The 19,480-nt window shown below is 34.3% G+C and overlaps 1 protein-coding gene across 5 annotated transcripts in view; it reads left to right on the forward strand.

Annotated features, from left to right (window-relative positions):
* The first annotated feature begins 711 nt into the window (after positions 1 to 711).
* LOC125061792 (protein ECT2) overlaps positions 712 to 19,480 on the forward strand; it is a 54,427-nt gene continuing 35,658 nt past the window's right edge. For 3 of the 5 annotated variants that reach the window (XM_047667387.1, XM_047667388.1, XM_047667389.1), the window contains exons 1-2: positions 712 to 1,005; positions 2,979 to 3,165. In XM_047667387.1, the coding sequence (XP_047523343.1) occupies positions 930 to 1,005; positions 2,979 to 3,165 (263 nt within the window). In that variant the 5' untranslated portion in view covers positions 712 to 929. Of the gene's footprint in view, positions 1,006 to 2,978; positions 3,166 to 11,262; positions 11,519 to 19,480 lie in introns of those variants that run through there. The other 2 variants (XM_047667391.1, XM_047667390.1) reach the window with 2 other exon arrangements.

The following is a 19,480-nucleotide window of genomic DNA, read 5'->3' on the forward strand; positions in this document are numbered from 1 at the left end:
TCGATAAAGAAACCACTTAAAAAAAAAAATCTTATTTTTTTAAGATTTTTCAAAATTTCTCAAAATCTATCGGTTCAAATTCACAGGAAATGTAATTTTAAGGGAAATATTTAGAACGCCGTTTAGTAGATTCCGATCGGTTTAAGGAAATGTAGGCATCACGCAGCTGCACGCATTTAACTTTATCGACGATTTTTTATTATTTCGGCTTGCGGAAATCGTCAGCTTATATATTTTTTATTATTCTTGAATTATTTCATTCAAAATAAAAAAAAAATTAGCTACGCTCGAGAATGTCGAGATGACGTTTTTTTTTTACAACTTTGTTGCCCTCCCCTTTTTTTCCGTCACTCTCAAATTGTCAGATTAGTGGAATATACACTTTTTAGGATGTAATTAACTCACCCTACCTTAATCTGACGCGCTCGGGAATTTCTGATGGTCAATTTTTTTTTACTAATCTGATCCTGTCTCCTTCACGGGCGGCCTTATATATGGGCCTCATGTTTTGTGGAGGTACTTAACCGGGTACAAGGTATCCCCCTATATATTAATCTGCCGCGCTTTAGTAAATCCCGAAATCCCCTCTTGGGCTCCCCTACCATTATACTTATATTCCATTTCTGAGTTGGGTAATTATTTTGTCCCTACGTTAGATATCCAATGGTTCAGCTGCCCTAAGTCTGTGCTGGATCGCGATACATTACTGTCATCTGTGGCAGTTTTCAGTTTTTTGTGATTTGAGCATTGAGCTTGATATTATTTTTGAAGTTAATAAAATGCTTTCGATTTTAAGAAAACTTTTGTGTAGTAATAACAAGAATTCGGATTTCTCTAACGTGTTGTGACTTACATTTCATGATGTGTAAAACTACTGTGCAACTAAGCATTGAAGAATTGAATTAACGATTTATTTAGTGGTACGCAAGATGGACGAATTGTGTAAGGGAATGTCACAAACAGGAAGCTCAATTATTGCAACTGACAAAACTCAAGAAAATAATGGTGAATTTATATTTATATATTTTCAATACTTTTAATTTTGTTGCAATTGTTTCCGAAACGACTGTGTGTCGTTGGCTGTTTGTGTTTTCTAAGTCGTGTTAATACTTACACCCTCTCAAAATATTTGTTTTTGACGATTTAAGTATAGCAATAAATTCATGCCTAAATGTGTTTTTGGCCGCACTTAAATGAGATACAGTTGACGTAAAAGTAAATAAAATGATCTCGTATCAGTAGTATCATATCTAACCTATTACTGGATAGACACCAGTTGATTTATTACCCCAAACTATATATAACAGACAGCAACCAACTGTTTCCCTCCTTTTTTTCTGTCGGGTATAGTAATTTACAAAATTATAATTAGATCAGAAATAGGACCTTTTAGCCATGAAAAAGGATGTTTATTACACACAATACAACTCCTTCTTAATATTACAACTGTATTATTATTTTGTTAGACTATTTCTATCATATTTATTGAAACTGAATCATTATTACACTACTATAACATAGATATTTCTCTTCTTTAAGTTATTGCTGTTTATTTATCACAGTCATAAGGCAAAAGTGCTTAAGTTAAACATTATATTTAGATTTTATAAGATGGTTACTCTTTAAAAATGGATTAAATACATTTTTACTAGGGAAATAAATTTAATTTGTGTTTTTCTTTATTTTATAAGGAATTTATGTAATCTTTTTCATCTTTAATTAATTTATAAATAACTGTTAAGTTGCAGTAATAGTAAATTTTGTATAGTAAAAAATATGATATTGTATTATTCAGTAACTTACTGATATTATTCACTCTGACAGATGTTTCTGTTAACATGGTTCTTAGTTAAAGGTCAATATTATATACGATGCCTCTTACTAGACATGGTTCAGGTTTCTGATACAAAATTCTTAAAATAGAGTCACATAGTCCCTAAATTGCATGTGCAGTGCATGGTACATAAAATTTAAGATTCAAGCATTAGCATAATTTATTTATAGCAAAGACCTATTCTCTAGGCATACTCTGCCATGATATATTATACATTTATATCTCAAGATTTGCCTTGTATCCTGAACTCATAGTCTACAACAGTCTTTCCCAACCATTTTGGGCCATGCCCCACGGTAGCCCACCTAAAATTCTTATTTCAGCCCCCCTATGTAACATTCATAATTTATATATTAAAAAATTTTAATTGTTCACTTAAGAAATTTAAATGATACGTTTTAGGAAGAAATTACTAGGAAATTGTTAACGAAACAATAACAAAAAATTTTCAAAAGATAATGAAAATCTGGAATTGCAATTCCAAATAATTTAAATAAAGATTTTTCTGTTAATTTAGTGAGATCCTTGCTGCACGGAGATTTTATATTGGGTACCAATTTGGTTAGCTTCAGTCTCTAGTCTCCATATTGAAGAATGTGGAGTACCAGAACTCTTATACCGCTAATACGGGTTGCAGACCAAGAGCTAAGCTAAGTTAGTTTAGCTTAGCTCGCATAGCTGACGCAGTTTTCCATACTTGTGTGCAGACCGCAAACTATGCGAACTAAGCTATGTGAGCTAACTAAAATATGCGAAGCTAAGTTAGTTGTGTATGCCGATGCGCAGCTACACGAGCTAAGCTAAGCCCCTCCCGCTACCCCGCACACCATTTGCACATCATTCGCCACACTGACTGAGCTTTGGCTTAGCTGTTGGTGTGCACGCTATTTATTTCTAGCTTAGCTTAGCCTAGCTTGCTTGGCATAGCTTAGTTTTCGGTCTGCAACCGGCTTGAGGATTAGGTGTATGTCCAATACAAAGCAGGCCCATAACCGATAGCATTATAGCATAACCGATAGTTTTTCTTACAATAATAACAGTGCTGAATTGTTACAGTTCAAGTGGGAATTGAGACCACATTCTATAGACAATAATGCCACTACATCAAGCAAAGGTCTTTCGACTAACGGAACTTTTTCTATAGGTTCTATGGTCTATGTCAACGATCCATGTCTGGAGTGCGAACGCGTACGTGCTGCTTGCGAACGTCTCGGTTCCGTTGTAGCCGTTAGCGTTGGACAAGGACTTCCTACACTGACGTCGCCGGCCTATTTTATCACTTCACCGTTTGAGGGCGACTTATTCGATGCAGCGCACAAAGCTAAATATAGGTGAGTTTTTTTTTTAATTTTACAAAAGAGAGTTTTGGAAGTGTTTTTACGGTTATATACATTGGATATATTTTATTTTATTTACACTTTGTTGCTTTATGATATAAAAATTTAACAAAATTACAAGTAAAGGATAGGCAACTGGCGGGCTTATCGCTTTCGAGCGATCTCTTCCAGGCAACCACTGTGAGTTGATTCCTGAGGCCTGTTGAGGCCTGATAGTTAATCAACTATTCGTATACGTTAACTTCGTTGATTGACGACCCGAAAGTAACGTATTTCCATACAATTTGTATAGTTATTACGTATTCGATTCGAATGATGCATGTTCGTGCTTCCGTGTAGAGGCATACACTCGTGAACGCTTAAGTTTTCCAAACAAAAATCTATTGTATCGTTTCATTTACATATTATTACTAGCTGATCCGGCAAACGTCGTTTTGCCATGTATATCATTTATAATAAAAAATAGGGGTTGATTGTAGAAGGGTGAAAATTAGGGGTTGATTGATTTTATAATGCTGTATCATACAAAAAACATAACCAAAAATTAAAAAAAAATAATTTAGGGGTGGACTACCCTTAACATTTAGGGGGATGAAAAATAGATGTTGTCCGATTCTCAGACATACCCAATATTCACACAAAATTTCATGAGAATCGGTCAAGCCGTTTCGGAGGAGTTTAACTACAAACACCGCGATACGAGAATGTTATATACTAGATATAGGTAAAGCCGTGAGGTAAGGAAAAAGTTACCTGCAATTAAGTGTATAGATAAGAAATCGTTTAAACATTGCAAAATTACTTCTGAATCTTTGAAATAGTACAATATTAAAATATACTGAAGAATTTGAACTTTAAAATATACTGTGATAGATTACAGTGATTACATATAGATATATAGATTAGAGTATTATCACTAAATAAATTCAAAGCCCTCGTTAAACGAAAACTAATCAACAAAGCTTTTTATAAATTTGAGGACTACTTAAATGATCCTAATCCTTGGGATTGAATTGCTCCAGTTCAAACAATTTGTATGACAATACCTGGCGATTAAAAAGAGTGGCGGAAAGTTTCTTGCCAGTTCTTCTTACCCGCTCTACGCCCTTGACTTGCGAACTGGTAGTAAATGTAAATTTACGATTAATTTAACTTGACGATTCAAAAGTGTACATGGTTACCCACTTGAATAAAGATATTTTGAGTTTGAGTTTATAAATATTAAATTGGTCAATCCTGTATTCATCTCCAATTAAAGAATAAATACCTATAGCCATGAGATTAAATAAAGTAGTGTATGCAACTGCATATAATTAGATATTAAAACACTCGTGTAATCTTACTTTAAAAACTACACTCATGTTAATACGCTCTATTATATGACAGTTGCATAAACTACTACTGTTCAACTAAATAATGCGTTATAATAAAACTTTCAATGTATTAAAAACCTTTTTTCTATTGTTAGTGTCGTTTATTCTAGAAACGTAGAATAAAATTTTACGTGTAGGTACATAAGTACACACACAACTACAATCAAAATCTGTTATAACGACATCGAAGGTCCTAATATTTGGTCGTAAAAACCGATATAAAAAACAAAAAAACATGGCGATTAAAAAGAGTGGCGGAGAGATTATTGCCAGTTCTTCTCTTCCGTTCTACGCCCTTGATTTGAGAACTGGCACTAAATGTAAAATTAGAAGCATTTATATGTATTTTTTACAGACACAAGTCATAAGTGTACAAAGTGTTACCAATATAATTAAATGATTTTTGATTTTTGAATTTTGATAGTCGTATCGGCCGATACGTTGTTATTAAGAACCTAATACAATAGAATACAGCCGGGACCTTTGATTTTAGTCAGTATAACCGGTATGTTCTAAACGATATCGTCGTAAACGGTTTTGACTGTAGTAGGATTATTAAGGCCGTTTCGGTGTTTGTATACTGCATACGTTTGTTATGTAATTCTATTAACATAGCTTTATTTCAAGGTGATTGTGTAATGCTTACGAAAATCGCCGACCATTTAGCAACATAATGGAAGTCAGCACGTGAAATGTCGCTTAAGGGTTTTATATTTATTACCGAACTTTTGATATGCAAAGAAGTGTTATTAGTAATTACAGATCAAACTCTTTATAACGCCATTCGCTATAACGGAAAACTCTCTATAACGAAGAAAGATTTGATTGGTTTTACACGAAACCCATACTTTAATCCACTCTTTAGAATGCCACAGCACTCTCCATTACGAAGAAATATTTTCATATTTAGACATCAAAACATACTTAAATGAGATTACATCAGATTACAAAACTAACCTATTGAGGTGCCGAATTTCTAAAAAGGTACCTGAGGGCATAGCCTTCTCGCCTTTGTTATTGTTAATTGCATTAACACGTGTGCCATTATTCTTAGATTACATTGCCTGTAGGAAATTTTGGTCTCAGTTACTAAACGCACCATTGTCACCTATCTAATATATATATAAATTATTGTAATTGGTTAAATTTTATGTTTTTTCTCTTCTCTCCTTAGGGAGCGTTCAAGTATTATGTAACGAATTTTTCCTTTTGTAAAATGTTACGATGCGGGGCGGGGATTGAATTACGCGTCACGCGACTTACACCACATAATAGTAACTAAAGAGACACAAGGTGGTCACGAAACGTTTTACTTTACTTGAGTACAGTACTAGAAAACGTTACGGCGAGATACATGGGGGGGGGGGGGTCCAATAATCTCCAAAAATTGCGTTACGTAATACTTGAACGCTCCCTTATAACGAAAACTCTCTATAACGAAGAAAAATGCTCCAACCCTTGAAATTCGTTATATAGAATTCACACTGTACATAGAAGTAAAAAATACCAGTTTCGCTACAACCTTTTAGGTCTTGGCTTCAAATTTACGTATCTGTTTCGTGATCCACGTAATAGGCAAGTAGGTGATCAGCCTCCTGTGCCCGACATGCTTGATTTTCCTCACTATGTTTTCCTTTACAAGCGTTAAATTCGCAAAACAACAAGGATGAGAGTAGTTTGCCTAGGTTAAGTAGTGATTACTTAATAGACGACTGTGAGTATAAATTTATATTAATACATTGTGAATCGACTGTATTTGTGAAATGTTGAATAATTTATTTCTATTAAAACTCGAGACTCGATCGTTTGTGAATGTTTCAGAATTAATTTCAATTGATGAGATAAATTGTTTATTGTTACAAACGGTCGCCGCACCGCACCGCCGTTTGCTTTATTAATTTATAACACGTTTTTGGCCCTTCCGATGTGAAAATGCGGTAGATTTAGAATGCAGTAGAAAATATTACAAGTGGTGTAGGACTCGAGGGCAAAAATCCATAGGCGTAGGGTATTAAAAGCCATTTTTGATTAATTTGTGACTATAGGTCGTAGACTGAAATATACAGATTGTTTTTTTTTAATTCTGTTAAATATTGACTTTAAAACTGGACGTATAGATCAATCGAATGGAAGAGAGATAGATGGGGCGAAAGCGTACAATGAGCGTAACGGGACAATGACCGTAATGGGACAATAAATCATGCTTTTCCGTACGTGCAGCCGGCGTTCGATTTATTAGACGTTGTCAAGTCAAAATTTAAATTAAACATTTATAAAAGAGCCGAAAGTCACTAGTGAACGTCGCACCAGTACGCCGTACTATGCTTGTAAACACGTAAACAAACGCTATGTTCGTGTATTTATTTTTATATCATTCATAAATTACACATTATGTGTATTTCGTTTATAAATCGTTTACGAAGAAATTAAAGTCCAAAAATTAGGTTTAGACATTATTTACAAGCTACAACTGTTTTCTATGTTCTACAATATATATGTAGGTGTACTAGATAACTAAACATATAAGAGGGTGTCTAATTTCATAATTTAATTGTAAAGTTTAACGCGCCGTAACGTTTTTCTGTACCCAAAAGTAAAACGTTTCGTGACCTGGATGACTCTTTATACCTAAAAGTTACCATTATGTGGTTTATAGTACTGGAAAGTCGAAAATAATATTAACAATAACGCGTAATCAATCTCCGCCTCGCATCGTAACGTTTTACAAAGGATCCCCCCTCCCCCAAAATTCGTTACGTAATAAAATAAAATAAAAATATGTTTATTATGGAACATAAGATACATGTATCACTTATTCCACGTCATTAAATTTCAATTTGTAGGCATCCCTACTCATCGGCAAAGAAGACAGAGGGTGTAGGCCGAGAGAAAAAGCCGGCGTAAAAAACTCTCGGTACTCTTTTAAAATATCAAATCATCAAATAACACTTATTTTAAAACAAATATCGCAAATTAATTAGAGGTAGCCTGTCTAGCACTAGTCCCAGGCCCTTTTATCAACTAGATAATCGTTGACTTTATAGTAAGCCTTTTTACACAGCTTTTATTTAATACATTTCTTAAATTTATTGAAAGGCAGAGATAAAAGAGCCTCTGGGATTTTATTAAAGAAGAGTATCCCTTTCCCCAAAAAAGAATTACTAACTTTGGATAGTCTAGTACGGGGAAATTGCAGCCTTGAAGCCAATACTTGAACGCATACATGCATTAACCACTGGAGCTTTTAAAGGAGCTTTAACTGTAAATCTACTGAATTTCCTGTATAGTGATTCACCGAGATGTTTGGAAGATATATCATATTATAATTTATAAGGAAATCGTTTCAAAGTAACGCACAAAAGATACGCCAGTGAGTATTGGAGTTATTAATTGTTCATTGAATTCATGCTTCTAAGAAATGTATCTGGGTGTAATCAATTGATATTATGATTATGTAGGTTTTTTTATAAGATTCCGAATTTTGAACGTAACTTTAGGCCGTTTAGATGCAGGGTAAGCTTTTCCTTAGGAGGCAAACGGGCAGAAAACTGAATGCTCACAAGTGCGTTGCCGGCCTTTGGGGTCGTTCAAGTATTACGTAAGCAAATTTTCTGCAATTTAAATTGAGGATTTTGTCTTGAAATATTTGTATTTTGTGGAAGTTCAGGGGTTTCAAGTTTCAAATGTGGTAAAAATAAATAATAAGTAAGAACAATTTTAAAATCGACAATTGAACTTTTAGGAAAACTGTTCCACAATATTAAAGAACATATCAATGTACAAAAAAGGTTTGAAAGATTAATATCCACCCATGCGAAGCCGGGACGGGCCGCTAGTCAAATATATAAAATTCTCGTGTCACAATGTTCGTTCCCATACTCCGAAACGGCTACTATCTATCTTTCAAACCCCATAAGTGATAAGGGGTGTCCACCCCAATTATGATACAGCACACCAAAATACATACAATCTCTAATTTTCACCCCTCTACGATCAACCCCTATTTTTGTTATTGTAGATAGTTATTTTTATTGAACTAAAAAAATGTTTCCTAGAAATAATAAACATGGCAAAACAAACGTTTGCCGGGTCAGCTAGTATTATGTAAAAAGTCATCGGCCGCGTCTGTTTGCGATCAACTTATGCATGTATGCATTTGACGACTCATTGGTCTAGTGGTTAGTACTTGACTACGAATCCATGGGTCCCGGTTTCGATCCCCGGCTGAGACGAACATCGATGTGATGAGCATTTGGTGTTGTGCTTAGGTCTTGGGTGTTTAAATATGTATTTATATGTTTATCTATCTATAATATGTATGTATATCCGTTGCCTAGTACCCATAACACAAGCTTCACCAGCTTAACATGGGACTAGGTTAATTGGTGTGAATTGTCTTTTAAAAAAAATGTATGGATTGTTTTCATCAATATCTAGCATGTTTTATGAGAAATCCACAGCTGATTAGTAGATAAAATAGATAGTATATGTGTGCTAGTTTTAACACCTCACCGTGACCATGATAGTAATATTATTAATACACGATATTCAACGATAAAACCATTCACATTCAACCTTTATTGTAAAAATTCTAAAGCGCCAAAACTCACGCGATCAAAACATAGTTTATATTATGTGAAATGTATTTGTATGCTCAACAGTATTCCTACAGCTACTCACTAAACAAAATCCAAACGATTACATTATACACAAAAGCCAAAAACGGAATACACATTCGAACATATACATAAAGCGCAGTTTTACCTATTTATACAAAAAATATAACAAAGTATACATTTATATAAATTCTAAATTCTAAGTTCTAAGATTCATTGATGATTATCTCCATACTCCTCCGAAACGGCTCGACCGATTATTATGAATTTTTTTTATACATATTCAGTAAGTCTGAGAATCGGCTATTATCTATCTTTTAAACCCTTAAGTGATAAGGGCTGTCCCCGACATCGAATTTTTTTTTTGTTATTTTTTGGAAAAAAAAATTTTGTTTTTATTTTTTTATTATACATCATACAAAAATACATACAACCCTTAATTTTCACCCCTTTACGATCAACCCCTATTTTTTATTATTAATAGTTATTTTTATTAAACTAAACAAATGTTTCCTAAAAATAATATACATGGCAAAACAACGTTTACCGGGTCAGCTAGTAATATATATTTAATCCAAGGCCATTATTAATAAAAGATACCAGAGTTTTTTAAATTATTTTTTAAACATTGTTTAGTTTGATTAAATATATCTATTTGCTGGTAATTTGTGTACAAGGTATACATGATTGAGTTACGTAAATAGTTTGAATTAGAGCGAGAGATTTGATTCGGTTTGCCTTGTATTGTATGAAGAAGGGCTGTGAAAAAGTAAAAGCCGACATATCCTTCTCTCATCGTTGTGGTCGCAATACCTGACGGTCCTCTGATGGTGGTGACTGTTTTCCAGGTTAGGGTGCGTTAAAGTGTTACGTCACGCAATTTTTGGAGATTATTCACGACCCCCCCCCATGTAACGCACGGTAACGTTTTTCTGTACCCAATAGTCAGACGTTTTGTGACCACCCAGTGACTCCTTAAATATCTAAAAGTTACCATTATGTGGTGTAAAGTACTGGAAAGTCGAAAATAATATTAACAATAACGTGTAATTCAAACCCCGCCGCGCATCGTAACGTTTTACAAATAGACCCCCTTTCCCCCCCCCAAATTCGTTACGTAATACTTGAATGCTCCCTCATCATGAGTTTTTTAATCTATAATGGCGGTCAAAGAGTAGAGAATTGTTTCTGGCCAGTTCTCGCTTGATGCTCTGGTTTTGCGATATGGTAGTAGATGTACAGTAATCCCTCGTATAACGCTGTGGAAGCGGCCCGCGTTATAGGTAATTGATTCAGAAACTAGGAACACGAATTTAATATAGTTATTTGGTTTAATTTTCTAACAAAACAGTTAAAGCAGAGGTTGACAAATCAGTATAAAATTCACACTACAGAATATATAACTTGAGAAATCACCGCGTTATATGGGGAAAGGAAACCGCGTTATAGGGGGATTAGTATATTTCGTTTCTTTTTTTTCTACCACGCACCACATAGTCGGGGAGTTTAAGAAACTAAATAAAATTACAAGTAGATAAGTATGGCATTAAAAAAATTAAAGATGTTGTAACTTATACAAAAAGGCTAAAATTGAAATGGGCCGGTCACATTGGCCGCATTTGTGATGGCAGATGGGTCAAAAGGACCCTTACTTGAAAGGGTCCAGTGGGAAGAAGAAAGAGAGGATGCACACCGAAAACTTGGCAGGATGAAATCAAAGGGATAGCGGGAAAAAACTGGAAAAATGTCGCAACAAATAGGGATAAGTGGAAGAATCTGGAGGAGGCCTTCACTCCATCGCAGGTCGAGTACAAGTGTAAGACTTACTGTAGTTTAGTGTACTCGAATAAAGGCTATTTTTATTTTTATTTTTTTATTTAAGTATGGCATTATTTTCATCAAATGTTCCAATTATTACGCTGTGTCAAGTATAAAAAAAGTTACATCGTCGCGTTACTAAGAATTTTCAGTTTGACGTAAAGAGAAAATTTTGACAGTACAAACTTCACACTGACAGTTATGGTTTTTGACGTTCGGAGTTGTAGAGACTTTAACCTTTGTAAAGGTAGTGAGGAATGCCGCGGCGGGGTACTGCGCCCGCCCTTGTTCACTCTCGACGCTCGCTATTTTCGGCGAGCATTCCTTGTGGGATGTCTCTATACTGAAAGCGTCTTTGTTAATTTTACAATAACGCGGCTAAAATAGTTTGTGAATCAGTTTGTTAGTGTATTTGTGTAAGTGAAATGTTGGTAATGTGTGCTTTAGACTGATTATGGGACCTACGAGATTACCATCGACACCTGAAGAGGACGAGACCAGATACGACCTCGTGGTTAGGACTCCGGAACCATGTGAAATGTAAATATAGTGATTATAGGTAGAAGTATAAGCTGTGATTTAATATAGTTTATTTTCAAATCGGTAACAAGTTTCTTTTTTATTGCAGAGATCGTACATGTAGTTCAAATGATTACAAAGATACTCAATCTTTGTGATGTCTTTTGTTTTTCTAATGTAACTTGTAAGTGAAAAATATAATTCGAAAATCGAACTAATAAGCTCGAATATCTTTTGTTTTTTATATGTGTAAGGAGGTTTTATTTTAGCTTTGAAAAATATAGTTCGAAAATCGAACTAATAAACTCGAATAGCTTTTGTTTTTTATACGTGTAAGGAGTTTTTGTTTTGGCTTTGAAAAATATAGTTCGAAAATCGAACGAATTAACTCGAATGTTTTGGTTTTTTATCAGACGTTTTAATTTGAAAAAAGAACGAATTAAATTAACCGGTAGTTTCTTTTTAATTTAAAACAAATCAAGAATGAGGTTTTATAATTTATTGTACTGTCGGAGAAATTCTTTAGAGGGTAGCCAATTTGGCCATGTCTTCGTATGTAATAGAAATGTATAAAAGTCAATTTAAACAATTGTTTTCTATGAATACCATTTCTATGTATTTAACACTAACCCAATTCTCGATACATTTTATTCATGTGACAACTCGCATTCCGCGGAATATATTCGTCAGAACTATTTCAATCTCTCGAAAAACGTAAATATTGTTCAACGTCACGAACCGCGTCATTCATGATCTATAAACATAACCTTTGACGGTTTAACACGAACTTTTAATCGCGACTTATATGTTAAGATTAAATGCATTTTTCACGTCGAACCAGCTGCCCATTATATGCCGCACTAATTCGACTAAGGGAACTCTTGAAGGATCAAGAAAAGAGCGTACCAATTCTTAAAAAGTCGGCAACGCACTTGCCTTACCTACTTAATACAGATGAGCTTCTTGCCCGTTTGCCCGTTCTATAAAAAAAAAAAGGTTTTTGTGTATTGCACTGGCACATATGTCACGTGCAATCAACGAACCACCAAAAAATATTGTAACAATACAAATAGTAAGTCTAAAATGTATAACAATAAGATAGGCTTACAGAAGTAAGCCTGGAATGGTTTCATTCTAAGCCAAAAAGAATTTAAAGGCAAGTGTTGTTGTAGTTTGAGTGTAAATTTACTTTAAATATTTCTCGATCAATTACTAAAACCATAATTTTTTCAAAATTCTGGAACGATGTAATAGTTCCATTCTAAGCCTAAAAGAACTTAACAGCTTGATTCAAAATTTACTTGAAATACTTCTCGATAAATTACTAAAAATATAAATTTATCATTATAATTACTGGAACGATGGAACAAAAATTTACGTTATTTTTTGTTAAATAGCCCATATCGTTTTTTTTTTAATTTAATAGGAGGCAAACGGGCAGGAGGCTCACCTGGTGTTAAGTGATACCGCCGCCCATGGACACTCACAATGCCAGAAGGCTCACAAGAGCGTTGCCGGCCTTTCAAGAATTGGTACGCTCTTTTCTTGAAGGATCCTAAGTCGTAATGGTTCGGAAATACTTCAGTGGGCAGCTGGTTCCACATAGTGGTGGTGCGCGGCAAAAATTGCCTTAGCAAACGCTCAGTTGTGGAACGACGGACGTCGAGGTGATACGGATGGTATTTTGTATTTTGCCGTTCGATAAATGGGATATCAAACAAACTTATCAAGTAATGAATATTTTATTCATGTTTAATGTTTTACAAAAAGAAAAGTTGGTTCAAAGTTAAAAAGGATGTCTATATTTACATCGCATCCTTCCGTTTCATTCAGACGGGAGCCGGAAGTCGTAATATAATAACAATTAATCACTGTTTCTGACAAATGTTTATACAATGTCTAGTTGCGAGTAGCGTGCGCATCTCGCAATCAATTTAATAGTTAACAAGATTTAAAATTTAAATAATGAGTTGTGTAGGCCTGCGCGTGCGACACTCATATGGTACAGACACACACCCACACACATACACATAATTTACACATACACACATACCCTATGTGGTTTCCTCTATATATTGTAATGTATTGTATTGTATCTTTGTCGATCCGAAGTGGTGGAGGCCTGATGACCTGAAACACAGGTACTCTTACCTTTAGCAGGCTCACACAGACTTGCTTTGTCCATAAACAGAAGTAAGAATATAACTGTCACTTGCTTATGTACTAAGTTTAAGTTTTTCTGAGAAAATAAATAAATAAATAATAAATATGGTGAAGGCATTAGACCCGAAACTTTGACGTGTGTCAGGCGCTATGTGTCTATTAGAAAAATAATAGACACGAAAAAGATACAGAAATCTAAGTGAAGTTTAGCTTGCTTGGATTTCTAGAACTATCTAATAACCACCTTTTTTTGAAGTCAGTTAATAAATATACATTTCCGTGTATTGAAGACAAGAAGAATCCAAAAAATATTATTCAAAATTAATAATTTTCTGGCTTTTAAGTCGAAATTTTTTTCATTTGATCGTTGTTTTCGTACTTGAGTACGAAAGTAAATTTTGTCTAGTTAATTCTAAATGATTGTTTAAAGCCGCCTAGTTCAATAATCACTACATGGTATAAAACAAAGTCGCTTTCTCTGTCCCTATGTCCCTTTGTATGCTTAAATCTTTGAAACTACGCAACGACGACGATTATATGTATAATAACATCCATGAAATATTGGAGAAGTACTGTTATTTTTGCGGTTTCTAATGTGATGTCGTAAATAATTACATTTTTTCCGCTTACATTGCGAACTCTACGAGATTTATCAAAATAATATACTACGTATTGTACACATTGAAAAGGTCTACAGAAAACTCCGCGATGGTATATGTCTATCTCTCATGGATAAAATTTTGTAATTTACTTTTTACGACAAATAATGGCTAATTTTCGAAGCGTTTTTAACCAATACGGCATTAATCTCTATCCAATTAAATATCTTAAATACAGTATTGATTTAATATAGATCTATATGGCTCTTTACAACATATAATTTAAATGAATATTTTCGAAGATATTCCAAGAAGCCGGAGGCCGCGGTTCTCTCTATTCTCTATAGCACTTTGAATTTAGTATCAGCATTGCATCTGTGCGAAGCCGGGGCGGGTCGCTAGTATTTGTATACTGGTAGGTACAAGTAGTTAAACTTTAATAAGACTAACGTTTTAATGCTCTTGATTGTTGTTCCATATTAAAATAGTTGCGTCTTTCATCGATATTTTTTAGTAGCGAGCGACTTAAGCTGAGATTCCATACGTCAAAAATACATTCGGAAGTCATAGTTCCCGCTCTAGTTTCTGAAACTCACCTTTAGGATTATAGTATAAATCACGCGCTAGAACCTTTTTAGGTCTGGGCCTCAGATTTCTGTACTTATTTCATGATCATTTTAAATCTAATAGGCAAGTAATAAATCGAAATCGGATTACGGCGTTTATTGAGGCGTCAATGTAGGATTCGTGGAGTTGTAGGTCTTCTTCGACTTCCGCATTCGCCATCATAACGTTAATTAGTCATTAATTTACACGAAGAGCGGATCTAGCGATTTTTTCAGGATAGGTCAAAGTTGGTTTTTAAAGTATAGAGGCAAACTACTAGATTATTTTTATTTAAACATCATTTAAAGTACCAATAACTAATTAATAATAATAATAATAAATTAGCCTCATTTATTCCCTGAATAATTAATTCATATTTACAAAAGATACTATAAGAACTAGCGTTTTTTTTACACATCATACATATATCTATGGTATATGTTACAAACTCTTTGTCTAAAATGTATGACAATTTAGGTACACGTTATAAAAAATTAATAAATTCAATTCAAATATATACAAAATGAAATAAAAATACCAGAAATTTTTGTTAAGCAGGAAAGAAAAAATTCCAAGAAAAACAGACGAATCTATAACGCGATTTCCGTACCCATATAACGCGATATTTCCCCTCTATAACGCGGATATTTCTCAAGTTAAATATTTCTGTAGTGTGAAATTTATAATAAGTTTCTTATTTTGTCAAGGCCATAATAAGTTTTGCTTACCTTCGCACCTGTTTCAATTGTTTTGTTATAAATAGTGTTGCCCAAAATCGGTCTTGGTCTTGCAGTCTTGGTCTTGTTCTTGCGTTTTTGCAAGACCAAGACCAATACCAAGACCGCCTTATTATAGCAAGACCAATACCAAGACTGAACCCTGCAAGACTTGAGCAAGACAATACTTAAGCCTGCAAGACTCTTGCGTCTTGCAGTTAAGACAAACTGAGATTTGGGCGTTATTAAGTAGGTATTTGGTTTCAATCCCGATTTTGAGAAACGTTCCCCAGTATCAAAACCGTAGGTATCACAAATCATAACACTAAACTAAGGGCTGCAGTTGTATTTGTAATTGGCAACGTGCCGCTCGTCTGAAAGCACCCTGAAACGTATTGTATTGATTAGGTAGGTAAGTACTTATTATATTTCAACAATTTATTAAGTAGGTAGCGTGTTAATACTCACAAATCTGTTCCCTAATAACTTTCTAGCAAAGTTCATACCTTGTAGGTATCTACCTATAATAATATGTTATGCTTGTTTATGTCTAATGTGCAGATCTAACGTTAGTACTCGTAGGTTGGTGTGTGCTTAAAATTATAGTTAACAAAATTATATAAACATCATGTAGGTGTGAAACTTATGTTTCAAAGTTTATATTATTCTTCTATTTAGCAAAATTTAAAACTAACAGCGAGTCGAGTAGGTCTAGTAACAGTTTCTACGGCAGCCAATATTATGGTACAGACGCCAGCACATCAAGCTACTACAATCTATCAAATTTCTTCAACAGATTTTCAAGTTTATCGCTAAAGAATTAAGGTTCAAAGTTGATTGGGGAAATGTGACGTTCTGCGAATAAACTGTTGGTCGGTCGGTGTATTAAATACCTACTTATTTGATAATTTACCGACAAAGACGCCGCGGTTTGCAACAAGTGTAACACAGCATTTGACACTGAGCGCCGCATTCGCCGACAGGTTCGCCGCCGGACAGAGGCACACAAATTTTTACCTATTTTGGTAGGGTTGGTATAGGAGTATAAAATTAAATGACCTTGAAGATGTCCCAGCAGTAGGTAGGTATAAATTGAATGCTCTGAGTTTTTTTTATTTAAATACATTCTCACACTGGCTTGAATTCGAACACTACAGCGTTAAAAGCTGTCGGGCGAGATGATAATTAATAACTAAGTAGGTATTGCATCTATTGAATTGCGAATATTTTGATTTCGAAATAATCATTGTTAATATCGGTAAATGATAGATAGTGAGTGATACCTAGGTACTAAAATGTGAGCAGCAAGATTGAAAAGTGTATATGCCATGTCAGTGCTTTCAATAAGTTTATTTTAAAAAAGCTGTCTAGTAAGATTTAGAGTTTACCATTCAATTACACACAACATATTATTGAAAAACAAAAATTATGAAAAAGATATTTAGACTGAGTACTTAGGGTCGATTCGACCAAACAAGAGTAAATCTTAATCTTAGAATAAATCGTCAGTTAATCGAGAGTAAATAAATTTTACGTTTTACCAACTACAAATTCTAAGAATAGTGGGCTTATTCGGGAATTGCAACTATACCGCCGTTTCGCACGGAATAACAGCTATTCCTAGAATAATTTAATGGCGTCAGTCAGTCCAATCAGCTGATTTCTGTCATTTCACAAATATGTATTCTGTGTTTTAATTTCAAGTCAACGCAACGCACTAAATTAATAGTCTGGCATTGTATAATGAAACGTTTAAACAATTTAGTATTTATTTATTTATTTTTAGATTTTTTATTTTCTATAATATTAGAATGAAATTCAACTAGGCTCAAGAGAAGTTCCTTTTTAGACGAAAGCCTCAAACAAACAAGAAATAAAAACTTTTTGTTGTCGTTTGACACCTGTTAAAAGCTACTTTTTCACACTATAATACGGCAAAATCGAGTTGACATGATGTATGCTCTTACACTGTCCCGTTGTAGAATAACATTTATTTGCCCAGTTTTATTTTCGTTCACCATTTTCTTGCTATTCGCGTATTGTTATTCCTAGCGCAATTATACTATCGATTACGTGGACAAACGACTATGGATTTACTCGAGATTAAAATCATGGAATAGATTATTCTTGGTATAGTTACTCGTGTATAAATTGAAGTTTGGTCGAATCGACCCTTAGGAAATTAGTAGAAAAAATATTCTATCGTGGATACCTAGTTATTAAAAAGTGGATAAACGTTGTGTTTACTTAATTTTATTTTTCTGTGCTAATGCCAACATTGACAACCCCACCAAAATAGGTAAAAATTTAGTCCGCTTCTAGACTTTGTGTTGCCGCCGTCGCTTTCATGTCAAAGGTCGCCGCCACTGCCCATGTTCTAAAGAATAAAATAAGTTTCCGGGTGCTCAGAACGGACGCAAATAGATTATGTTGTCCTCGCAAGGAAGAATGTAGTAGTAAGGATAGGTAGATTTTATAAAAATTGTTGTAAGTAATAAAAATATACCTAGTTTATATTATTACTAGCTGGCCTGGCGAACATCGTACCGCCTAACAGTCGATTCTTTATTTGTTTAAAATACTTATTCTGCTATTCGGGACACCGGTCTAGCTAGTAAGATAAAAAAAGAAAATTGATAAGACAACAAATACATTATGTCAAAAAATAAAAAATTTACCTTCCCGGAACCCCTCCACTAACACTTGAACTTTATGCTATGGTATTAAAGTTCAAATTCACTTTTAAGTATTATTGCGAATATTTTGTATGGGAATATAGAAAAGTGTTGTTTTTAGACTGATTCACTCAATTTTATTTTAATTTTTCTCCGTAAGAACCATCTTCGTACTTCAAGGTATATTATTAAAAAAAATCAGACAAATCGGTCAAACCGTTTTCATGTTATGTCGTGACAACGGAAAACGGGTTTCATTTTTATATATATAGATTACCTATTATACCTTTTTAAAGAACATTGCACTGCAAAATTGGAAGTGGGTGATTTTAACAAACTTGAAACGTGGAAAAGCTCCAAATATGAGCGACGTCATATTGCTTTACGCATTTTGTTTTAAAATCATCGAGAATTGCAGTGTCGGTTTATCAACTTCTATCGTACCTACTCTAGTAGCGACTATTGTCTTCAGCGATGATTTACTAAATAAATAAAAATAATCGTCGTGTAGGTACGACGATTATTTTTCTAAGGAATACAATTTTGTTGTAGTAGGTACCTACATCGTTTCTTACTTACACATACTTTAACGACAGTACCTACGTAGAAAAGCGCGCCAGTCACGAGTACGACAAATTGCCTAAAAAATGTACCTACGCACACTGTAATGAAATCTGCTAATCTCAACACAATGCCTGTAGCCTGCCTGCTATTATTGGTTGATGAACATTGTACATTGGTGAATGCTCCAGGATAGCCCGCAAGCCCCCACAAATAGCAATAGGCAAATAGGTATTTGCAAGTCTTGCGAGACTTGCGAGACTCTTGCTGCAAGATCAAGACCAAGACCAAGACTGAGAGCGCAATACCAAGACCAAGACCAGGTGTATTGACGCAAGACAATACCAAGACTGGCCTAAGTCTCGTCTTGGTCTTGCATTTGGGCAACACTAGTTATAAAAGTATACTATAGAGTATACTCCTACAACGCGATACCCTATAACGCGGTCCGCCTTATCCGCTGGGGGGATTACTGTGTAATAATTTAACAAAATATTATTTAAAAGATTTCTAACGGTTTTTTATAGAATGTCTTAAAAAAAGGTCCTAAATTCCCTGATACGTGATAAGCCGGCTAACTAGCTAGCCTTCACTGTTAATAAATTAGAAAATTATCACTAAATAAATTCAATGCCCTCGTTAAACGAAAATTAATCAACAAAG

The sequence above is a fragment of the Pieris napi genome, chromosome 24 (assembly GCF_905475465.1).
Source record: "Pieris napi chromosome 24, ilPieNapi1.2, whole genome shotgun sequence".
NCBI classification, from domain to species: domain Eukaryota; kingdom Metazoa; phylum Arthropoda; class Insecta; order Lepidoptera; family Pieridae; genus Pieris; species Pieris napi.